We start from the raw sequence: 26,106 nt of genomic DNA on the forward strand, positions 1-26,106 counted from the left end.
ATAGCCTCCTTCACTGCCCTGTCCTAAGTTGGTGAAGAGAACAAGACGGGCTTCTTCATCGTCCTGTCCTAAGTTGGTGAAGAGGACAGAATGGCCTTCTTCACTGTCCTGTCCTAAGTTGGTGAAGAGAACAGGACGGGCTTCTTCCTTATCCTGTCCTAAGTTGGTAAAGAGGACAGGATGGCCTACTTCACTGTCCTGTCCTAAGCTGGTGATGAGAACAGGACGGGCTTCTTCATCATCCTGTCCTAAGTTGGTGAAGAGGACAGGATGACCTTCTTCACTGTTCTGTCCTAAGTTGGTGAAGGAGACAGGACATACTTCTTCATCGTCCAGTCCTAAGTAGGTGAAGAGAACAGGACGGTCTTCTCCACCGTCTTGTCCTAAGGGGCACACTTCCCAACTCTTCAAGTAAGAGCCAACCAGCTCAGGCAACACGTTCTGTTAAATAAGACTTGGTGTTAAGCGAGTTGGTGGTGAATTGCATGCGACATTTTCAGAGCGCAAAGAAAAGTAACAAATCTTAAGGAGAAAAGAAGTTTTCTCGTTCTTAAAATTTCTTTGCTTCTTATTTTGCACTCACAAAATGTCGTACGTGACGATCTATTAAACTGCACTGAATCCCTGTGTGAAATCCATCAATGAAATTCCTGCATTTCTTACGCTCCATCTCTGACACTATCGCGTTGTCGTTTAACGTCTGCCCTCCTTGAGCGAACAGCTATAATTGTGTGCACGAAATGTGTCAACCAGCCATTCGAAAGCGATGCGCACTGCCGGGTTAGTGCGAGACGGCAACGTTACCGATACAAGCGTCTCTGGAAACGTTCCACACAGCGGGGACTCAGCATGCAACAGCACGAAGAAACAACAAAGCTCGTTTTCCTGTCCACGTGTGGCTCAAAGACAGCTGCGCATGTGCACCTGTTTCTTAACTTGGTTTCGTTTTTTTTTTTTTTCTATGTTCTTTCCTCTTCCCATGCTTCGCTGTCCACACAGCCGGCTATTCTTCTCCGCACTTTTCTTGTGTATGATTTCTTCTCTGCTAAAGACAATAAAGGCACCACTGTCATACGAATCGACTATATCATAACGGGACGTCTTATCTAAGCCAGGTAATGTGCTTCTGTTCTAAAGACACGCGAATGAGATTACTCAACTTACTTGTTTCCTAGTGAAAAAGCACGACTCCTGAGCACTCTCGATAAGAAGCAAAGTTTACAGACGATAATTCCAGGATCTTCATATCTCCAGCAGTCGTGCGTGGTTTTAACAGACATGCCAAAACAACGTGCTTTTGTACGGCGTTACTGAAAGCATTTCCCTCATCGTGAAGTATATCGTTCTACCAAAGCATATTCCTGATATGATCTCTATACATGTATATAGTATTCGCGAAAATACCAGAAACAAAAGCACGTGAATGAAAAGGTGAGTGAACAAACGTTACAAAAGCTTTTTAGAAAACTCAAACACTTCCTCATTTTCTAGAAACGAGACACGGCTAATATAGACATACTTTAAAATTAATGGATATACAACGTACTGAACGTATATGACATGTAATGTATTGCCACTGTTACGCAGAAATGTTTTGTAGCACTGTTTTATCTAACGTTACGTTTCTGTCCGCGTTTAGAGCTCGTCGACGTGTGCCCATATTACATAAAACTTCGACACATGCACATATCCGCCACAATATCCGCCGCTATGCGGGCGATACATTTACCGACCGTTATCATCTACACGAATAATGTCAAAGGCAATTAAAAATTTCTTCCAGCTGCTCACTTTCTCTACTCCGCAACTACGCTACACAAAACTGTTAGAACGTAGAATGTCGTACGGCCATATTGTACATAGAGTTCTTTCGCCGCTATTAAGGCTATCAAAATACAGCAAGCGTCTAAACTACGGTTGAGCTAGGCTCACGAGCACTCTGTTCCCTGTACGTTCCAGTAACTATTATTGCTGCGAATTTGAGTGACTAGGTGCCATACAAAAGAGGTTTCGCGAATTTGCCATTTGCGTATGTGACAAGAATTTAGACAAGCAAATTAGGCGACGATGAGTCATTCTGCGTCAGAGAACGCGGGAACATTTGCTAAGTCACGATCACGTTCCGTTTCATGACAGATGATTGCGAGTGGAATGCCGACCGCAATTGTGTAGGCAGATTTCACTTCCAAGTCTTTCTACAGTGCTACAATTAAATGCATTACAGCAATGGCTGGATCGATGTTGCTGTCTTTCAGCAACATCGCTCAACCCACTACTCCTAACTGTTAAGTTTTCTTTTCTTTATTGTTGTGTGGGAAAACAATGCACACTCATGAAAAAGGCAATCATTCGATTCTAGAGAAAGCCATTCGCACTGTTATCTTCATCTCGCGCCTTGCGTGGAGCCTGTTGCGACACCTGCGTAGGTCGCCCTGAAGTGTACAGCTAGGTCTTTAGACGAACGCGTTCGATAGTGAATTCGCACCAACAAAGAGAGTGGAACCACAGCACGCGTGTGGAACCTCAAGAGGGATGTGAATGTCAGACACAAAGCTAGCCAAGAAGCAGCTGACACTCTTTTAAAGTGCGTGACTTCTCTGAACTTACAATGTGGTAATACTCGTAGACTGATTTAGCAAATGGCACCTTAAGAGACAACAAACAATTTTGCCCATACTGCGCCATTTCTGTCAGGGAACCAAAGTTCGTAGCTTGCACGCAAAGCACGCTTTAAAAAAAAGGAGATGCTTGCTATAAGCGCGCCCATATGTGAAACCAGCGACAGTCATCGGTTGAGAATTTGAACTCCTGTTGCATCACGGTCGTGGAGGCCCGCTACTCAAGCTTAGGATAGAAAATTCTTCAGCTGTCGCGTAGTGATAGACAATAGGTGTGTTTCGGCGTAAGAAAGATCCATGTTTCTTTCTTTAAAGAAGTTGTCGCTCACATCTAAGTATTTCAGAAACGTCGACTGAAGCTGCATTGCGCAGCAATCCTACGTGTTTGCGGCAATATTTATCCGTGAAAGTCGCTTCCCTGCGTTTCCCGTGCTCTCTTGAATTCGCGTGTAGAAATGCGTATGTGTCCATGCTAATTGTTGAACCCGGGCGTTCTTTCGCTATCATTTCGTTTGCCATGAGACGAGAAGCAGCCGGGGTTTTAGCCGGTTTCAGCGAGAAACAGGCGGTTTTTGCAGCAAATTCCATTCAACCAGCACTCTCTATGTTTCCCTCCAAACAAACCTAGTGCTCTGTTTCCCGATTCCCGGCTGCCAGGCGATGTTCATCAATAATGTTCTAAAACGCACTCGGCTTGCTCACGTGAAGCTAACTTGGGAGCGAAACCAAAGAGAACACGTGTTCTGCACAGGGGAGCACAAAAAGCCCTCATTATTTTGTTTCTGAAATCTAGAACGTCGTGCAGCCATCAAAATCGAAAACTACGTAGCGGGTATTACCGTGTCATGTAAGACTTGTTGCTCATAATCTAATCGTTGTTTCTTCTCCGATTAAGCGTTGCATCTCATCTATATTGTCGTCTTCAATGGCACGGGCGGATACAGGGGGGGGGGGGTGATGTCTGACACCCCCCCCCCCCCCCCCTTAATGTATAAGTTGAGTATGGGTGCTGACACCTCATACTCAACTTTAGGCATCAGATCTCTCGTAAGCTGACCCCCCTCACCCTCACACTTCGTAAGAGTTCTCTACCCGCCCATCTATCATCGCCATGATGGAGCGTTCTTTCTTGTCCGTGATGGTTTGTGGCAATATCAAATAACACCCGTATGTCAGCAGCAACATCCAGAACTATCCAGGAGGAATCCATGTTTCTATTCCATGTTTCTTTCACGTTCTTTTCGCCTTAGAATTCACAAGTAATCACGTTTCAAAATGCTTCTCGAGTGGCGGACGTGAGGAACATGTGGTGCGAGCTGCTTTCACTTGGGGCGCATGACAAAAGTAACACGACAAACTAATTAACACTTCAGACTCCCTCCCCAACATTGACGTAGCCAGGAAGAGGGGGCTCACCGCCCCCCCCCCCCAAAATTTTTTCAATTTTGCATGTGTATATATAATCACTCACATATACAGACGCACGTGCGAACATACATAAAGGATAATACAGTCACCCCCCCCCCTCCCATCCTTAAAAAAAATTTCTGGCTACGTCCCTGCTCCCCACGTGATGTTTGCAAGCATAGTCATGTGATTAGGCGGTGACTTTTTTTTTTCCTGCTATCACAAACGCTGCGGTAAACAGATCCCCAAGCGGCTGTGTACTCACGTGACGCAAAGTCGGTGTAAACGTTGCCGCGCTCGTCACCTATATATAATTAGAAGTATCTGCGCAATTACGACACGCCCGCCGCTGCTCCTCTGCAATCGAGACTGGGACTTCCGTCTTGCTGGCAAAGTAACGCCAGTCACCCTGTAGACTCATTGCACGGGTGTCAGCGCACTCCGCAGACGAAACCTGTGGCCTTTTGCAATTCTGCTGACAGGCCGTTACACTCCCGCTAACAACAGCGAGCAGTGTCCAAGTAGCATGCACCATTGTTCTGTCGTAACGTGTTTGCGCCAAGGGCCTCTTGGAAAAACCGCCGTTCTATAAATCTTCCCAAGCATACAGTGGTTGAACATTGAATAGAATATGAATCCCTGTCACATGTCCAGCGTTCTGGGGAGGGGAAGGAGGGGGGCGCAGCTATTTTTACGCGTTCTGCGACAGAACGGAACGAAACGTCACGAGAGGGAGCCGCACGGAATTGGTGGAGGCTGGTCTGACAGTCAGACGTGAGAATAGCAACCGGAAACGGCAGTGCTGTGAATCATTTTGGCAAAGAATGGGCACAGAACGGTCGGAGGCACCGTTCCGTCCGATAGAACGGATACATAACGGTCTCCGGACGACATGAATTGGATAGAAACGTAAGCGCTGGGCCCGGAGAATCGGATTAGCCTGCTTTGTGCCTGGCTTACTCCAATCCTGCGCCCATAGTTCGCGGAAATCGCAACCAGACCCCGCTACCGCACGACTCGTCGAATTGTGGCAACACGTACTTATAGCGTCCACTCAGGACATTAACACAAGTATATTGTTAAAGTCATCCCGCTCTTCAATTTTGAGCTTTGAAAAAACAATGCCTAGCAATATTGATGTTCAGCTACAGTAATTCCATATTTCTTCATGCGTAGCCCCGGCTAGAGCACTGCACGGGCCGATTTTTCCGGCCCGGGCCCGGCCCGGCCCGAAAACGCCATGCTCCGGCCCGCCCGAGCCCGGCCCGGTGTTCCTGAATGTGGCCCGTACCCGGCCCGGGCCCGAAAGGTTTGGGCCCGGCCCGGCCCGGCCCGGCCCGTTTCAGCTAGTTATGCCTTGAGCATAAATGAGGCACTGTCAGTCTTCGGTTATTGTGAAGATACCTGCCGCACACAAGATATTTTCTAGATTGTTTTAGGAACTTCTTTCAGTGTCACGACTTTCACTGGTACTGTGTATACTTTCGGTGAATTACGCGCGTAACACTCTTGCGAAATGATTGCAGGGCAATATAAAATAATTGGAGTCATAGCTGGCTCTTCATGTACGCACGCAGTGCTAACCACGCAATCTCATTTTTGCATTTCAAAGAACAACTACAAAATATAATACCTGCATAAAGTGGAGAAAAAAGCATGGCAGACATTTTTAAATTGAGTCTACATCAACTGCATACGAGCTAGGGCTTTTGAGTAAAGTAGCAAGTCTCCTGCAAACCTCATCTATGGCACAATGCAATGGGGATAAAAACGTGCTCTATCTGCTTCTGGGAGGAATACGCCAGGCTGGGCAGCGTTACATAAATTAAAGCTGTCGTGTTGACTCCTCGGCAGGCAACTACACCCAACCTACACTACGTTTTCGTGTTCAAACAACAAGGTTCTTTGTCCCACCCTTCTTCCCCGAGTCACCGCCACCGTCACCGCCACTCGGGGAAACGAATGTCTCTATGGTCTGGCGCATCGCCACTAGTAATGGGAAAATTAACAACGGCGTTTGCCTGGGATAAGAGTCGCTCCGCATCTTGCACTTAAAATCAGTGTTGGCGGTAACGCGTTACAAGTAACGGCGTTACCGGTAACGCGTTACTTTTTTCGGTAACTTAGTAACGTACTCGTTACTATTTAGGAACTGTAACGGGTAACGTACTTACGTTAACATTTTTCTGTAACGTGAGGTGTCACGTTACTCGTTACTTTTTTTCTCAATTATCCCGGAAGTTTCACACAAATTTCCCTCGTCTCATAGGCGCCACTATTGCAGAGCTCGCCCCGACGTTCTATTGTCACAGCGGCGTACTCATGCCAGCCCGCCAGGCGTTAATTGAATAGACTGTTGACGAGTTGGTAATTCATGATGAATGAAAATAGTGCGAAAAAACGTAGGACGAGACGAAGAAGGCTACAGCGCATGCGCTTGTGCTTTAGCCTTCCTCGTCTCGTCCTACGTTTTTTCGCGCTATTTTCATTAATCAGGCGTTGAGAGTACCACCCAATGCGTCCTTCGAGTGCCTATTCAGGGTAGGTGTGGACGTATTGATTATGAGAGAGGCAATCTGTCCGATGACAGCGTTCAAATTCAGCTGTTGCTTTATTTCTACAAGAAGCTGTAGTTATTGGAAAATTCTCCTTGCAATAATCTAGCGATGGTTATCAAATTTGTTTTCAAAATGAAAGTTACTTCTTTCTATCGGCAACTGCGGGTACACGTTTCTATAGTTACCCAATTTTTCAGCGAACGAGGGTGACCTTGAACACCTTCACATAAACGCTCGCAATTTTTTAGTCAGGTATACAGATTATTAAAGGGGAGAAATACATATGTGAAAAAATCTCCCCCCCCCCCCGAAACTATGCCGTTAAGAATTTCTTTATGACTATTTGATCTTCTGCCTTGTTAGTAGAAGCGCACTATCAGAATTACTGTAAATTTGTTGACAGTTGTGGTGTTTTCTTTAAGGAGAGCGTTGATGATAAGATGTAATTTGTGTTTAACGTCACACTGAGAAAATGGATTTACCATGTGCCACAGAGTTAGCAGCCATCACGTGTAACTGTATAGGCGACTTTAGGTCACTCCACTATTGCGAAGCACTGTCGTTGCCGGGGGGGGGGGGGGGTAGGTTGAGGGTTTCAACCCTCCTCTACCCCCTGCCCCGAAATCTTTCAATTTTCCATGTGTATATGTACAGGCACACATACAAACGAACGCACAACCATACATAAAGTATGGCTGAACGCTCCCCGCCCCAGCCCTGAAAAAATTGCTGGCTACGCTACTGTTGCCATGGTACGACACATTTGTGCAACGTATTCTCGTTAAATCGGTACTTCGCGCAAAAAACGTTAGTGATGGAAATTTGTGTGAATTATAAATATCACCTTTCTAAAACTGTTATTTGGGGTTCCTACAGTGTAAATGCGGTGAATAAAATTTCTGACTATAGAGTAACGGCAGAAGTAACGTCCGTTACTTTTTAGGGTAACTGTAACGGTAACGCGTTACCTTTTAAGAGGCAACGTAGGGCGGTAACGCATTACTTTTTCGTTAGCGTAACGAGTAACGTATTTAGTTACTTTTTTTCGGTAACTGCCTACAACACTGCTTAAAATGCACGAAAACAGCTCCTGAGATATTAATGACCACAAGTCGCGTTGGCCAGTCTACGGGCATGCGAGCGTAGCTGCATACTCGAAATGTTCCCTAGATACAAACGCGCACATCTTATACACACTAATCTAGGCAGCTTACCGTTGTTTTCCTTACACGGTACCAAGAACGTCTTTCACTCACTATAATGCGGAAACTTATATTAGGCCTTTCTTGAAATCCCATGTAGCATACCGATGGAGCAAAATTGTAGACGTCTTGTACTGTGCAATTTCTATGCACGCCAATGCACTCCAGGTGGTTTAAATTACCCGGAGCCCTCAACGACGGCGTCTCATATAGCCTGGGTCGCTTCGGGAAGTTAAACCCCATAAAAACAACGAAAACAAAGCCACACAACGTACACACGCAATTATACCTATACGTATGAGACCCGGGCCTACTACGGGCCTGGCTCAGGCCCGAGCCCGACCCGAGCCGAAGACCAAGGGCCCGAGCCCGGCCCGGGCCCGATCCAAGAACGCCTTACCCGGCCCGGCCCGGCCCGCGGGCCGGGCCGGGCCCGGGCTTTCGGGCCGGCCCGGGCCCGTGCAGTGCTCTGAGCCCCGCCGCGGTGGTCTAGTGGTTATGGCGCTCGACTGCTGACCCACAGGTCGCGGGATCGAATCCCGGCCGCGGCGGCTGCATTTTCGATGGAGGCGAACATGTCTGAGGCCCGTGTACTTAGATTTAGGCGCACGTTAAAGAACCCCAAGTGGTCGAAATTTCCGGAGCCCTCCACTACGGCGTCTCTCATAATCATATCGTGGTTTTGGGACGTTAAACCCAAGATATTATTATTATTATTATTATTCATGCGTTGAAAACGTTTCTGAATTCCCTCAGCTCAACTATACTGGCCGTTTCTTCCCTCTCGTCCTCTCGTGACGTTTCGTTCCGACCTGTCACAGAACGCGTACAAGATAGCCCCCCCCCCCTGGAGAAACGCGCACGAGAATCATAAATGGCCGCCACAACACTCACTCGATGACGTTCCCAGACTTGGCAAGCTCGGTGGTCAGGTTGCCCCAGGCTCGCTGCGTGTTCCACAGCTTGGCAATGTCGTCGCCGCCGTTGATCACGGAGTCCCTGCGATACTCGATGGTGGAGGCCCTGCGCAACGCCTTCTCCAGTTCCGATGGTCTCGGAGCACTCGCGTTGGCTGCGGAGGCGTTGCCGCCGCCGGCGGCGGCAGCGTCTGCCGACTCCGGTTCCGGCGGCGTGTCGCCTCCCGGGAGCTGCGTGAGGAAGTCGCGAAATCCTTTCTCGAAGTCGTGGAAGTCTATGCGACCGTCTTCGTCGTGGTCCAGGTCTTCGAATATGGCGTCGGCGTCCTGACTACTGATGCTGAACCGGTGGCAAAGCTTGCGGAGCTCTTCACGGTCCAGGTATCCCGTACCGCGGGTGTCGCACGCGCGAAACAGCTGTTCCAGCTGCAGCGTGGCCATTGGGTCGCTTGCAGATCCGGTTCTGGTTCCGGCTGTGGAGTTGTTCGGCAACGGCGGCGGCACGCTTTCCGCGGACAGCGGCTTGGCCGTTCCGGCTTTCGACGCCAGGGCGTTAACTTCTGAGGATCTCCTTTTCCCCTTCAGTAGGTCCCGGCGGGGGTCAGGATAAATCCATCTCTTGAGGAGCTTATCTTATTATCCAGTGACCGGCTGAAATCGAACACACCCCCACGCAAAGCCCTCGGCCCTCGGAGTCTGACTGTCGCCTCCCGTCCTTCAGCCTGGTTGTCATTCAACTGTGGATGGAAAGATGAAAGAGACAATCGTTTTATGGCTAGGCCTTACTTTTTAAATACGGCAGCAGAATTGTAATGGGCGCGGTTCTGGTTTTGTTTTTTGTTTTTTTTTTTGGTAAGCTGCATCTGACTGAATGAGTCATAACATACATAAAAATAAGAATTGTTGGGGTTTTACGTCCCAAAACCACGATATGATTATGAGGGACACCGTAGTGGAGGGCTCCGGAAATTTTGACCACCTGGGGTTCTTTAACAGCACCCAAATCTAAGTACGCGGGCCTCTAGCATTTCGCCTCCGTCGAAACGTGGCGTCCCGTCGGAAGTCAATCCCGTTACCTTCGGGTCAGCAGTCGAGCACCATAACCGATAGACCACCGCGGCGGGTCACATACATACATACATAACATACATACATACATACATACATACATACATACATACATACATACATACATACATACATACATACATACATACATACATACATACATACATACATACATACATACATACATACATACATACCAGGGCTGGGCAAAGATACTTTGAAATTGTATCGCGATACGATACAAGATGCTTAGGCAAGAAGTATTTGAGATACAGATACAAGATACTTGCGGAATAATTGTATCCGATACGATACTTCCCAATTGTATCTTAAGATACTTCGATACACTTGCAAATTTTCTATTATAGATCTAATTATGAAGCAGCAAAGGCCTATGAAAGGCCTATGTAAAAATGTGTTTACATGAAAATTTTTTAACTGCAACCAACTTTGCTTAATTTTTATAAAATACCTTATTGTATCACAAGATACTAACTTTCTTGCTCAAGGTATATTAGTTTCATTCCTAAACAACTTATTTGTTTGTTTGGCTGCTTAACATGACAGCTCTTTAACCGCTGCGCTATTAGTGGTTTTTGCTTCACACTTCTGCAACTTATGGTTGTCGGGGCTCTACTTGTCGACCTGCTAGCCGGTTGCCATCTACTTGCAAGAACCTTATTAAGATACTTCCGCACGATGGCGTAAACACCGCTGTGCAGTCTTACCTTGTTCGCAAGCGTATTTTGCTGTTGTAATGCCGCATCCGCCAACAGGTGTAGAGCAGCAACAACGCCTGTAGCGATATTGTTTGTGACGCATCGTGCGAAGACGATGAACTATATAATTGCACAATTGATTAAGGACATAAAACTGCAGTGATTTTCACATTTTACTTATCTGATGGCGTAAAGCGTTCGCTGACACATATTCACTAACATGCAATCTTTAGCATTTCTTCTTCGAGAGAACCTGAGCTGCCAGGAAACGTCTCAGACGTGTTCTAGAGGCACAAAGCGCCACAGGTTATCACAGCTATTCACACTATTGCCACTACTCGCTCTGCTTACCTGCAGATCTGTAACACTAAGAATATTTTAAGGTGACCTAAACAAAAGAAAATCAATACATTTAAGTCAAATAGCAAGGTGGTTCCCTACTAAACAATCAAAGTGAATAAGTATACAGGGTGTTTCACGTAAGTTGAACCAAATAATGAAAAAAACAAGTGGTTAACTGCCGCTGAATGAAACCAAAGGTATTTGGTGTACCGTCACGTGGTGTTCCTTATGGCATGTTTGTCATAAGCTTAACTGGTTAATTAAATAAGGTCAATTATGCGACATTTTTAATATCTACTTTTGGGCCAACTGTGCTTCGACACATCGTAGAGCGCATTTGAAAACGACCGATCCATTTTTTTTTTTTTTTTTTGACAGCGTACATGCTGCGTGGTGGATATTTTCGGACTTTTAAAGAAATCCTGCGAAATATGAAAAAAAACTACGTTGGCAGACAATTGAAAATAAGAATAAAGCAAAGAACGGTTTTTACAAAAGACATATAACAATAAACAGACGGGAGAAAAAGATGGCGCAAAACGTGCACTATGCGGCGCAAAGCTCGATACGCAGCGAAGCTGATCGGTCTCATGCATATTTATTCTGCATCTATAGGCAGAACATGGCAGTAGCGAGGTTAAACTTAGCTGTAGCGAGGCTTGAACTTGACTCGAACTTGGCTCTGGCGAGGCTGAACTTGGCTTGAACTTGGCTGTAACGTTGCTGAACTTTTGCTTTAACTTGGCTTGAACTGTTACTTGAACTTGGCTGTAGCGGGGATGAACTTTGCAGTTACGGCGCATGAGACCGATCAGCTTATGGCTAGGACCAGTCTTCGTCTTTCGAGTATATAGACGAGCCGGACGGCATCGGGCGCCTTCCATCGTCGTTGGCGTAGGCCTTCCATCGCTTCGGGGTCTTCTAGAAGCCGCCGTTGCCTTTTCCGTTACCTAGTATTCTCTCGTTGTACGTACTCGGGGTCTTCGGCTCGCTGCCGTCGCTTCGCAGCCATTTGTTCGGCTAACTGTTGCCTTCTTCATTTTTAGGGAACCAGTGGTGAGTAGGAGAACTGACCCCATTTCTGTGGCACATACCCGTTTATGATGATGATAGTCTTTTGGTTCGTCGGAGAAGGGAGGGTTTGCTAAACAGCTTCACTGTTAAAGGTATGCAGAGGACTGGGTAATGTATGGGATGCAAACGGACGACAGTAAAGAAAGCACTTGTGCTAACAATCAAATTATCATTAAAAGAACTTCTCTAACAATTTAACAGGAAGAACAAAGACACAGTACGTCAAAATATTCCCTGTTACGTAAATGCTCGTTCTATTGCATCTAACGTCGGCACCGATAGAGGGACGGTCGTTAGAATATCCTTTGCATGTATGTCAATCTCATCCTACTTATGCAAGTCAAGCTTACCTCCTCGAGATCTTTCACATCGCTGATGTGTGAAAGCCGCGAGACGCAAAGCAGCCCCATTCTTGCATTCTTGAGACTTTGCAACGAAGCACCACGCTAGACAAACTTTGATAGCGACAGTATATCGGCATCAGAATTTGTGCGAAAGACGCCGCACGCATTGGAGTATGCAGCAGAGTGCAGTGGCTATGAACAAGTGTCATGAATCAACACAACTAAACAGAAAGAAAACATCTAGGAAAAAAAAGGGTAGGCTGCGCGTAGACGTTCGCACACTTGTTTTTGTCGAGATGGCTCGAGCGCCATCACGTGACTCTGCTCCACCAATAGGGACGCCTAAACCTCATCATCTGTGCTCGCTGGAGCGCTCTGGCGGAAATATACAAGAATGTAACTGTCGTTAGTTTTATTCAGGTGACGTAGTGGCAGCAATATCAGCTGGAGAACCGGAATTCCGGTCGACGTTTATTGTTTAGCGGGGTGGTGCTTTTATAGCAGTATCTTGTATCTTAAGATACACGATACATTGCTGAATGTATCGGAAATACAGATACAGATACTCGTTTTGCGAGGCGTATCGCGATACAGATACAAGATACCCACAGAGTATCTAAGATAGTATCTAAGATACATGTATCTTCGATACTGCCCAGCACTGATACATACATACATACATACATACATACATACATACATACATACATACATACATACATACATACATACATACATACATACATACATACATACATACGCACTGTCACCTGCACAAGATAATACGTACTATTCGAGACTACAGACTAAGCAGCTGTTACACATGAACGACATTATTTTATCTATACCATCCAGTTCGTTTTGATGAATTTGAACCTTGTGTGTGCATACATCGAGATCTTGCTATTTATAGAAGCAGCGAACTACTCTTAATCCGTTTCAAAAATGGAAAAGTTAACGGCCGTTTCAACAAAGAGCGCAGCAGCTGGCTTGCAGGACAAGTTGTCAAGACTGTCGGTGACCGTGGCACGCGGTACACGCAGTGCCTAGGGGCCATACAGGGAGCTATGCTTTCGTGTCGCGTTGGAAATGTAGGTCACGGCTTCGCGTCCGACACATGTCCCAACGGTATTGGCCGCCTGTTTGAGGCATACGCCAAAAACGTCCTTCCTTTCTTTTTTTTATTTTTCGCGTAAGTATTTATTTGCCGACGCCGTACATTTCTTGCGAAAGGAAAGAAGCAATGATGACAATATCTGGGTTTTTAAGCGCCAAAACCACAATATGATTATGAGGAATGCCGTAGAGGAGGGCTCCAGAAATTCCTACCACCTGGGGTTCTTTGACGTGCATCTAAATCTAAGCACACGGGCTTCCAGCATTTCGCCTCCACCGAAATGCGGCCGCCGCGACCAGGATTCGATCCCGCGACCTACGTATCAGCTGTCGAACACCATAACCACAGACCACCAAGGCGGACTTCCTTCGGCATTTTCTGAGACTCTTCGATAGCATAGTATGAATCAGAGGTGTAGCCAGAAAGTCTTTTCGAGGGGGGGTAGGGGGCTTTCAATTACTCGTTCTGAATGTTCGTGTGTATGTTTGTATTTGTGCGGGTGTACATACATACATACATACATACATACATACATACATACATACATACATACATACATACATACATACATACATACATACATACATACATACATACATACATACATACATACATACATACATACATACGAAAACTTTAAAAAAATTGGGGGATTTGAATTCCCCCTAAACCCTCCTCCTCCACCCTTGGCTAAGTCATCGGTGTTATTATTTCGCGCAAGTGTGCGTACCCTAGTACTTCTGAAAGACGTGAGAACACGGACTGCTGCCCCGCCACGGTGGTCTAGTGGTTATGGCGCTCGGCTGCTGACCCGAAGGTCGCGGGATCGAATCCCGGCCGCGGCGGCTGCATTTTCGATGGAGGCGAAAATAGAGTCTTTTAGCAAGTTACGGAAATACGGTAAGGCAGTACGGTACCGCTCCTCCTTTCCCGGTCGTTGAGCGGCCAAACCACAACCAGCGGGAAAGGAGGAATGCTACCGTACGTCCTTACCGTATTTGCGTACCGTATTTCCGTAAGTTGCTAAAACTCTCCAGTGTTTGAGGCCCGTGTACCTAGATTTAGGTGCACGTTAAAGATCCCCAGGTGGTCGAAATTTCCGGAGCCCTCCACTACGGCGTCTCTCAATCATATCGTGGTTTTGAGACGTTAAACCCCAGATGTTATTATTAACACGGACTGCTGTATCAGTTGTCAGTTTGCGAGTGTCTTTCTTTTTTTTTTTCGTTCTATCAAGGTTGACGTAAGTACCCACGTTACCAGATAGCAGCGTAAAGATTACGAACGAACCTACACTGTATCGATGGACACCGGCGAATCGTCACGGACACGCATTGTACAAGTACACGCAGCTGCCGTGACGACGTCGGTTCTCAGAAGAATGCGCGAGCACCGTGCAGGTGGAGAGGACGGAAAGAAGGCGTTCATTCGAAATGTCACTGCTTTCGGAGACTGCATATATAGCAAGCTGGCTTTAACGCCTTTTCCAGCTTGTGACGTCAGACAGTGACGTCACGGCAAGAGCCCCGCTGTCTCGAAATCGGCAACGAAAACCACATTCTTGTTAACGAAGTGAGTCGCAAGCGCATAAAGGCAGCTATAACGGCCTCTAACGTAAATATTTGCAAAACTAAAATATTTGTAAGGCACCTAAATTAATTAACGCTTGTATATTTCCTTAACGTGTAATATTTGACATTTGACTTCAAATAGTTAATGTATCATAGTTGTTTATTTTGTAATTAAGTAAGTACATAGTCATCGCATTCGATATTGCAGCATATTCAGACGCTAATCAGATAATAAGTTATGTGATTCAAATTCTGTATATGTTTTATAATTGTCACCAATTAAATGGCTTGCTAAAGCTCCTTCAGACTTTACTATCTCCCTAATACAGCATACGGCAAGAGGAAAAGGACCGTCCGAAATATCCACTAATCTATCTTACGTCAACCCGATGAATAAGCACAAATTTCCCCATAAGTCCGCATGGTTATCTTCTTCTATAGGCTGAGGTTTCGTTATCACTTATTCTGCAACATCGATGGGGCGTTAGTTATCGGCTTCCTCATTTGCAAAGCGAGAGCCTGCACTTCTCGCGATTCTGGGCTATATCGTACATTCTAATCTGATGCATAATATAAGGCCGATGACACGTATCAAATTATTATTTCGTGTCCCTCGCTCTGGGGTTATCAACTGTCATTCGAAATTATTTTTATTGAAATAGAATATAAATGAAGGAGTAGTTGTCACCATTATTTGGTGACGGCCACCCCTTTCCACATAGTTGTTAAGACAAAAAATAAGAAACAAAAATTATATGAATATATACATATAAACAGTCCTACAAGTTCAAAAACACTCGTTTCAACAGAGCACACATACCGTCGCGGTGCAGTCTTTCAATTATTTATTCTTTTAGGCCAGGCCTCACATGGCATTTGCCGTATTTTTATCAAAACAAAGCAGAAGGAGCATAAGTCGGTAAAGGAAAATCAAATTCTGGTGTTTTAAGTGCCACAATGACGATATGATTACAAGGTGCGCGTCACCGGGGGGCTACCGTATTTCATTCTGACCAGCTGTGGTTCTTTAACGGCACTAAATCTAAGTACCCCGATGCTTTAGGATATCGCCCTCATCGAAAGCGGTCGCCGCGGACGAGAATCGCATCCCACGCCTTCGAGCCAAGCACGCCACAATCTAGCCACTGATAAGCTGCCACAGCTTACACGATGTCGCCGAGAATACTCCAAATCGACGATCTTGTGAACGTACGCTCTTGAGAATAACAATGTAATAACCATCTTGCAAATATGAACGCTGAACGTACACGTCGTTGTAATAGGATAAACAGTGGCATATCCAAATTAGGAGGTGCGTAGAAAGGTGGGAAGAGGTGGCACCGTACGTACGAATTCGGCTTGTGGGCACGTTTACGAAGCTTGGTCCGGTAAGGTCACTGCCGGCGACCACCACTGCAGTGTATCACAACAGACGTTGGTATCCAACATGCCCACTCGAATGTTTCTGCTTCGACGAGTCAACGTTCCTCTATAGTGTCTTCCACACTAACGAACAAAACCACTCCCGACGTTCCACATTTTTCGCGAACACCACAATACACAGCGTCGTGCTGAAGTCAGTCACGACGACGAAGTGCCGTCGAACGCACGCACGCTATCGCCGAACTCCGACTCATCGCGCAGCATCACCGACGACAGCAGTTTGCGGAGAGGTGTGTGTCGTGCGTCCGCTGGTCACGTGGGGGGCGCTTACGTGTCGCGTGACGTCGCCACGCCCCGCCCACTCGGAGAACATGTGGCGGTGGATGAAGAAATCCAAACAGAAAACAAAGTCGGCTCCCTCCTCCCCATCTCGAACGTCTGTTTTCATGCTGCAGCACTGCAGCAGAACTTTTACTCGTTGTTCTAACCTCACGTGTGTGTGTGTGCTCTGTCTCTCTGTGCCCTGTACAAGACGAAATGACGCATAGCTCTATCCACGAGCTCTCTCAGTGGCTCAAGGCCGGCGCCCAGGTTCAGTTCGCGCGATGAATCGGCCAGTATTGTCACCCCGTCGTCGCAGCTGTCGCAGCTATATGCCCAAAGCTGTGCTGTTCCGTGCCGTTAAAGCGGTGCAGAACGCATATACAATGCAAAATCGAAGGTACCTCACTGGTTCCGACATGAAAACGCTGCGCGGGGTGAGGTTAAACTATGGTTTTACGCGTAGCGCTATGTTTGGTGCCACCCCACATTTGTTGTTGTTCTATTCTAACTGACTCGCTGCGGAGACGTTGAGGTTTATATCCCCTCGGGTGCTCTATTTCTATAAGTTCTATAAGTTATTCAGCGCAAAAGGAAAAAGGTTGCTTAAAAAAATTCGGCATATCCCACGTACCGTGGGACTCGATGTTATGCGAAGCATGCGGCGGGAAGGTGACTGTGGCGTAATTTTTTTTTACTGAGCGAAACGTTACGAAATGATGCTAAAGATTTGTTTAAACTTTATGTACACACATATATGTTGAAGAGCCGCAGATGTGTTATAAACCAGCTGTTTACAGTTGGGTAACGCTGCCAACGGCAACGTAGTCAATACCAACACCAGAAGCGGTAAGCTGACATGTATACATGTCAGCTTACCGCTTCTGCTTATACTTGTCCGCTGTCGTGGAGAAAGCACGCACGTTTCACGAACCCGTGTGCATGGGTGGAAGGGGTTCCTAACAGTTTTTGAACAAGGTCATCATCACCGTGATCAGTGAGCACTAGACGGTGCTCGTGACTTGTTATCGGATCCGGTCGCGATCGCGGTGGCGAGGGGTCCATGTGTAGTGAAGTACGAGTTACAGTAGAGCTGTTAGAAATCGTGGATGCCTCGGTCATTTCGTCGACAAATTGTCTGTATGTAGAGCCGGCGACATGTCGGAATCTGAAGTCACCCATCGCGTTGGTGAGGTTTAGGCCGCTGAGGCTGGCAGGCCTGGATAGGGCTACGTAGACCAACATAAATGGATGGCGCTTGTTCTATTCGTAGACTCCCGGGCGTATGTGTCCTACGTAGCCTAGTCTACAATGCGGCTGTCAATCAATCCGTCATCATCCTCGGTCAGCATGATGCCATCGCCCAGCCTCGTAAGAAATGAAGAGGACACTGCGTCGTTCTGGCGGACTAAGTGCACTTTACGCTGCGACGATGTGAATATCGTACGTACCTTTCTTTAATGCATTCCTCCGGGGTCGAGCAATGCTTCAAAATAGCTTGCTTAATCATAGGAATACAAATTTAATGCTTATTAGACTGTTATAAAAGCGGAGCCAACACTGGAATCACGGGCGTTAATCTGATATGACGCCTGTATTGTAGGACTACATGTGTAGTGTTTATTGCTTTCTTGTAAAATTAGATACCCAGCACCACAACCACAACTGACGTTGCACCGACATTACGCGTGCATAGGCTGTTTTTCCAAACCAATTTGTAGACCTGGCGTGGCTTTGTGGTAGAATACCGGATTGCCACGCAGAATCTTTGGGTTCGATTCCTGCTTGCATCCTGATTTTTATACTTTCCATTCGCCGGGTCAATGCTGCCAATGTCGGTTTTTCTTAACGCTCTCGCATTTAAGTTACCAATGTCTGTTCTCGCCGTTCCTGGGTAGATATAAACTGTCAATCACCTGTGGCGCATACCCGTACGCCGCGGCCGGTGGTAAACGGGTATGTGCCACACGTGTCTGGAGGAAAGGGTTTGACGACGCACGCGACAGGATTTTCACGTTATTCATATCATGACCACACAGTCATATTCGTCAAGTCCGCTTACCCTCCCATGCTAATTTTGGTGTACACCAAGTTAAGGAGGCGATCACGAGAGCACCCAGACGTAGGCGGCTAGATAGATAGATAGATAGATAGATAGATAGATAGATAGATAGATACGTAGATAGAAACGCTCAAAGTGCCAGAGGTTCGCTAAGAAATGCTTCGCATTTAAAACAAAGATGAGCAAGTAAAGAAAAAAACATGAAGCAAACTGACACAAATAAAGAAACCAATGCACTGTTCAGTTCACCTTGTTGTAATGCACCCCCATATTATTTTCTGAGCTTGGTAGCTGTCTAGACGAAAATGCGAAACGCCTCAGTCTTCACAGACTTAGGAAGTGCGGGCACATCTGTGCATTGAAACTACTCAAGCTGCCGATGAGTAGGAGCCTTTCTCCAACAATACAGGCGCTGTGCTGTGCTGTGCTTGTATCGTGGAGAAAATAAGCATTTGTTCCCTCATCTACACATATGTGGCACCGGAAGACCGGCCCTTAACTGTCGGACAGACGTGCAGCTACGTCAGCTCATTATTTACCGTACGTTGACTACTCAGTGCCACTGAGAGCTCTACATTATTCAGTCCACACGGACGACGTCACAGCCCCGGAAGTGCAGGTCTCGAGTACCCACGAAGTGATGACAATTTACCTGCATACCGGAAGCCCCATGTCGCATCTTCGTTTCTTGGCATACATAAGCTTAAGCGCCTCCGCGTCGCTCGGGCAGAAAATGCGAACTTCGATAAAAACGGCGCGGTCGCATCTCTACAGAGATCAGTAGACGGCTCCTAGCCTTGTACGTGCTGTGCCCTCACCGCTTACTTCTCGAGAAGGCGAGAGACAGCGAGAAAACCGCTTCACTCCCTGAAGCGGCCGTATTCCCTCATATCAGCGTTTTGTCCTAAGATCAGATCCCAATGGAGTTCATTGCTAGCCTCAGTTTGTATACCATTCCAATATGTTGCTATCGCATTCATTGATTCGCCCTTGCGGCGAAACTGTGACTTTTTCAATTCATATTCATATCCCTATATCTCATAATCACAACACTACGATTAAAGACTACAAATGACGTTCCCTATGCTTTCCTGGACCTCGCCATCTGTTGCGATGATATATATATATATATATATATATATATATATATATATATATATATATATATATATATAATATATATATATATATATATATATATATATATATATATATATATATATATATAACTGTGTGTGTGTGTGTGGTGTGTGTGTGTGTGTGTGTGTGTGTGTGTGTGTGTGTGTGTGTGTGTGTGTGTGTGTGTGTGTGTGTGTGTGTGGTGTGACACAAACAAGTAACACTCGACAAATTCCTCTTCTTTGTGGTTGGACTAACCACCGCAAGGTGTCGAAACAACCGCTACTGCTGCAGTCCACGTGTTCGGTATTTATGTATTCCGTGAACTGCACGATATGTAGTACGTCCGGCTGGTTAACTCTGCCCGCAATACAAGCGAAACGCTCGGTAGCTCATCTTATGCCCCAGCTGCTGTTCGTTATCGGCGACCCCCGGGGACTCATGGGAAATAAAGAGTGTACAGCGAGGGACCGATAGCTGCGCAGCTGCCGTTGTTCGAAATAGCAGCGCAGGAAAGCGGACAGGTGTTTGAAGTGGCTACAAACGACGAGCCTCTCTTGTTTTGGTTTTTTTTCCGGCTCTGTCTCAGCGCCGTCTCTCTTCTGCGGATCCGACGAAAGTATACAGCATCGGCGCGGCCAGTGAACTTGCTTGCTCTATTACAAGTAATGGCGATGTCTGCGATGATTTTCAATGTTAAACGGCACAAGCGAGGCTACTTCTGCCGAAAGCCGTTTAAGATCGCTCATCATTGAGGCAGTGCCAGCGACAGATGGCTCTATCAAAATCTAGCCATCCACACACCTGATTCAACGCGCAAAAGAAGAAAAAGAATTGAAGGAAGTGAACAAAGGTCAGCGAATTAAGAAGGTGATGCCCCTCGATGCACTCTTCTCCATCCATCTCGTGTTTTAGAGAGTTTCGACAAGAGTTCGAGATATCGCCGTAATTCACTTTTGCAATGATGCCTTACGGAATTCATTTACCAAAGAGAAACCGAAAGATTCGGACTCGTCCTCTGGAAGCGACCACTAAGGATCATTTCTTCACTAGAATGTGTTGCTTCTTTATTCGGTTCACGCTAACTGGTTCGGCAAGCGCGTACCTTTCACAAGACAGCGAGTTGACAAAAGATAAAAAAAACAAGAACACAAGCATCATCTTCTAGCCTTCTTTGTCAAGGCTTGATTATGTCGCCTTCTGTTCTTTTTTTTTTCATAGCTGAGGCCGGCTTATGCAAGAAACTGATGTTTAACACTGAATGTAAAATAGCGTCTCGAAAGAACACGGCGATGATTGATTGATTGATTGATTGATTGATTGATTGATTGATTGATTGATTGATTGATTGATTGATTGATTGATTGATTGATTGATTGATTGATTGATCACGTGGTTGTGTTAGTAAGCCACGAAACTGCCCTTATCCGATGAAAAGATGCTCCGAGTTTATCTTGAAAACATATTGAGCGCTTACAAACAGGGACGTAAGGGAGACGACAACACAATGCGCTATCTTTCCCGGATTATCTTAACGATCTGACATCAACAGTCATTCAATAAAAAATGTTGATTTTCAACATAATAGTTGGAATGTAACCCCAGGCGAAAAGCGGCGTGAAGGTGCCTGGGGGGCTCATAACACAAGGCGGCATGCACATACGTTTAGAGGCAACATAAGAATACATAATGAACAAAAAATGTTTAGAGTATTACAGAGGAAAAAGTGGTAAGCATAAGTTATTCGGCCCCACTGCGGCCGAAAATCGAATCCTTGAAATCTGGACTTTAAGGGGACACTAAAGCGAAACAGTGAATCGGTTTAGATTGATAAATTGTACTCGGATAACTCTAATGTCGTTAATTTCACCATGACGAGTTAATTGATAAAGGAGAAGATCAAGGTCAATGATTCATTTTCAAATTTCGCGCCCAATATCGACGCACGAGGCGTAACGTGTTTCAGCGCGCATTTTCCGTATTTTGGCAACACTCGCTCAACGGAATTCCCTGAAACTTGGTATGTTAAGTCTCTGGCCCCCTCAGAGGACATTGTACTTAATTTTTACCGATTAGGAACTATGTAGGCCCTAGTAAACGTCACCAAAATCTATGGAATCACAGCCACTGGTGCGGGCACTCGAAGATGGCGTCGTCACTCCCATTTTCTTTTCGCGCGCGTTCTCGCTTACCACGTCTTCTCGCGGCAAGCGTGGTGATTTTGGCATCTTGAAAGAGTGATTTACTAATACGAGAAAAAGCGTTCTTCTCTTCGGAGTCCCTTTAAAAGAGGTGGGCAATTTATGCCGAACCCTACAGCGGCACCGCTGACCCTTCATTGCCGGTTCTCACGAGGGTAACGGATTAGCGTTGAACAGCCGCTTTGGCACAAGTAGCAATTTCCCGACTGTATAAAGACGGCATTGTTTACGTCCGTCCAGTTCAGCCACCCAAGACTGGCCCGTCGCGGTGGCGAGACGTGTATAGCGTGGGCCAATATTGACGGCCGCGGTGACGGGGCAAACAAGGGCCGGCCGATATGCCTGTTATTTCGAGCGGCTTGCGTGCCTTTCCGGTCCTAGCTTCAAAGTGGCCACTCAAACGCCGCTCGGTATGCTCAAGAGGGCGATAAGAACCGCGCGGAACGCGGATAAAAAGAAAATGCTTCGAAGTGACAGAAAAAATGACGATAGAAAGTATAGGAAGGAAGAAACCAAAAGCGAGGAGCCAGGCAGGTTAACCAGAAACATGTCAGGTTGGCTACCCTACGTTGGGGGAAAGGGGAGTAGAAAGATGAGAGAGAGAAAGAGGATTTGTGATCGCGCAACGACAGACTGCGAACTTATAGTGTGGGATGCCGTGTAGATTGAAGGACGCATCCCAACATAAAACATAACGACTGTTTATTAGCGTAGTAGCAGCAGCGGGGCGAGCATACCGACGCTGCGCTCAGTCGGGTAGCGAAGGAAGGAAGGGCCTTCCGAGCTCGACAGCTCGGTTTTATCGCCACCGTCGGTGACGTAAGCCTCCGGTGACGCTGCGGTGGCGCTGTCCCTTATCGGAGGCGTGGTGTAGCATGCAGCCTTGTCACGCCGGGCTAGATAGTGACGAGGCGGAGGCTGCGCCGGTTTGTGCGCAGTTTGTCGCCACAATAGTTTAGCTGATTTTCTTAGTGCGGGTGTTACTCGACTTGTTTGCTGATACCTTGAGCAACGCTAAGAGCTTAGTTTTACAGTCCGCCCACACCTTGGTCTATACCTAATTAACGCCTAATAACGCCTAGAAATGGGAGAGAGCTGGATGAAATGCAGGTGTCGCGCGGTTTTTGGACGACTGACGTGCGATAGCGAAGACAGCGAGAGAAAAAAATTCAGAAGTCCTTCCCTACTCTACTGGGAAAGTGAGAACAAGCGAAGTTTCGCGTGTGCGTGCCCGAACTGCTACTTCTCTTTCTTTCTTTCTTTCTTTCTTTCTTTCTTTCTTTCTTTCTTTCTTTCTTTCTTTCTTTCTTTCTTTCTTTCTTTCTATCGCATTGCGCAATCCTCCCTCTTAACTATTTCTTTCCTCCATGCCGGGAATTGAACCTTCATCCACGTGCTTAGCAGCGGAGCACTTCAGTTGCTACAGGCAACAACGACGGTCATGCATTCAGGTCCAGGCAGCAATGAAATGCGGCAACGTGAAATGAGAAGTAACCTCGACAAAAGATCAGATTTCCATATCAGAATGGCTAATCGCCGACGAGCCCGCGATCGAGAGAGCATGTGTATATTGGAAAACGGTGCAAACAAACACGCATGCGACCGGCGCACCTTCGAGAGCCTCATTTCTGTGAGCTCGAGGACGAGGGTTTTTTTTTTTTTTTTTTCGGCCACACCTATAACGCCAATGACACTTGTGAGGCAGTACAGAAGCTTCACTTGACTATAGGAAGTGCAGGAAGACTGACTTGACTATAAGAAGCAGGGCGGAAGGGGGGGGGGGGCAATGCAAGTCAAGCTCATTATTCAGCGCATTGCACAGTGGCGCGAATACGTTGAAAGCAAGACGCTCGTGCGTTGTTTCTAAAGCTTCCGATGTGTGCCTGTTCGCGATATGTGCGACCGACATGGCCGCAGTATACATGCGATCGTATCGTGAGGTATCCCGAGCGCAGAGTGCTGGGATTCTTGCGAAACTGTGACGAGCGGATGTACCACAGATTTTGACGCGTCATGTCCTTCCAGCATGGCAATATCTGGAGTACGATGTCGTGCGCAAAGATTTATGGAACGCTTCGTTTGACGGGACCGAATCTCGCATAACATGTGGTCAGTGGTGACTGTATATCGCCGAAAGACAGCCACCAGCACAGCTAACGCGCAGCTACCAGCACAGCTAACGAGCAGCTACCAGCACAGCGCAGCTACCAACGCAACTAACTCAGCGCAGCTAACGGGTGGCCAAAGAATTAGTACGTCAGCTTGGAACGAAAGCTTCGACAAGCGGATATCTATTCGTATCGGCGGCGACGTCACGTACACACGAGTTTATTCGTCCAAACGCTGGCTCCGCGTAGTCTGGGAGTTGATACCTTTGCTCGCCCGCTATTGGGCACTTCGCGTGTCCGTAGGTACTTGTGCGAGCTAAGTCACGTGCCGTGTATAGCACATGACACGCCTCGACACCCCGGCGGTCCGAGCCTCTTATCTCGCTACTACAGGTTTTCCCACTCACTTTAATCCAAGTGCAAGCTAAAATAATCCCTACGCCACTGAAATAATCTGAGCGCCATACTATTTAATCCACGTGCCAAACATTTAATCCTAGCGCCAACATATTTAATCCAAGCGCCAGCACGATTAGGCCGCGTGCCAGTGAGCTTAATCCAAGTGCCACCATGTTTAATTCAAGCGCCAACAACTTTAATTCAAGTGCCAGTCACTTTAATCTATACACAATACACAGTAATACGGGGCATGAAAACGGCAGTGCAATTGAAATACAGTTGCTACAATATGAAATACGATAGCCCGAAAGCTGAAGACTGCACTAATATTTGTATTCGGTGCTATTATTCACGGGGCAAAAACCTACTGCCATAGTTTGCTTCAGCTGTGTTTGGAGGGCTTATAATTTGCTATGCATCATTTTATGGGGCAATGTTTGGCACGAGTGCGATCATATTAGTGGGAACGAAAGAAAGGCACATGCGTGCCGCTCATTACAAACATCTTAACGAATATTTTGTAGTTCAGCAAAATTAAGTTTTGCTCACTAGAGCTCATAATTGGATTTTGGTTTTGGCACACAAAAGAGCAGCAGCTCCAGGACAGGTCGTGTAATGCGAAAGAAAGACAATCTATGTTCAGTTAAAGTGACGCAATGGCTACCAAGATGTGGAATACCTAGCCGAGGGCGGAAATGGGTCAAATGGAGTACGGAATTAAGAAACTATCAGGCTCGCGCAGGGCAGGGCGAATTGGAGGTAATTCCAAGAGCTTCTCGTTCTGCAGTGTACTAAAACATAGACTGCTGATTACGATATGTGGAAAACGGAAGTTATATTTTACATCCGTGTTAGTTTTTATCTTTTTCTTAAAACAAAATGTGTCCGGTGATTTGAACAGTATTAACTGTTGGCCTAGTTCGCACGGTGACATATTTAACGCAGTGCGAGAAAACATACGCAGAGAAAACATAAGGCACAAGGACGAGCGGTGGTCCTTGCTCCTTCTCTTTACTTTATACCTACTCGTTTTTCCGCGCTGCATTATGCATCTCACCGAGCATTTGAATCTTACGGATGTCAGCGAAATGATAAATTTATTAGATCAATTTTGTATATCTAACGTGTGCACACACAAACACACACACACACACACACACACACACACACATACATATATATATATATATATATATATATATATATATATATATATATATATATATATATATATATATAATATATATATATATATATATATAATTTAGTCAATGAGAGGGGGCAAAATGGGATTATAGGTAAAACGAAAGCGAACAATATTTTTGCACAATCCAGATCACTCGAGAAATGCAACATAAGCATAGGTTATAATAAGTATTTTTTAGAATAGCGCTGTCTCCTAAGGCTTGGAAACGGACGTTCACAAGTCATCTTCACGCAATGTTGCAGGCACAAAAAAAAAATTGTGCCGGTCAAAGGCCGCGCAGTCCGCGCGCTGTATCTGCTGCATGGAGTGCCGAGCTGCGTCCAGCAGCAAAGAACGCCTGCTTTTTTTCGTCATACTGCCAACGTCGGA

General features: G+C 46.2%; 1 protein-coding gene across 2 annotated transcripts in view; it reads right to left on the bottom strand.

Annotated features, from left to right (window-relative positions):
• Positions 1–26,106, bottom strand: part of LOC119404822 (ras and EF-hand domain-containing protein homolog) — a 115,499-nt gene that overhangs the window by 80,230 nt on the left and 9,163 nt on the right. For both annotated transcript variants that reach the window (XM_049419028.1, XM_049419027.1), the window contains exon 2: positions 8,680–9,439. In XM_049419028.1, coding sequence (XP_049274985.1) covers positions 8,680–9,143 — 464 coding nt within the window. In that variant the 5' untranslated portion in view covers positions 9,144–9,439. The remainder of the gene's footprint in view (positions 1–8,679; positions 9,440–26,106) is intronic.

Source organism: Rhipicephalus sanguineus, chromosome 9 (genome assembly GCF_013339695.2).
Source record: "Rhipicephalus sanguineus isolate Rsan-2018 chromosome 9, BIME_Rsan_1.4, whole genome shotgun sequence".
Taxonomy (NCBI): domain Eukaryota; kingdom Metazoa; phylum Arthropoda; class Arachnida; order Ixodida; family Ixodidae; genus Rhipicephalus; species Rhipicephalus sanguineus.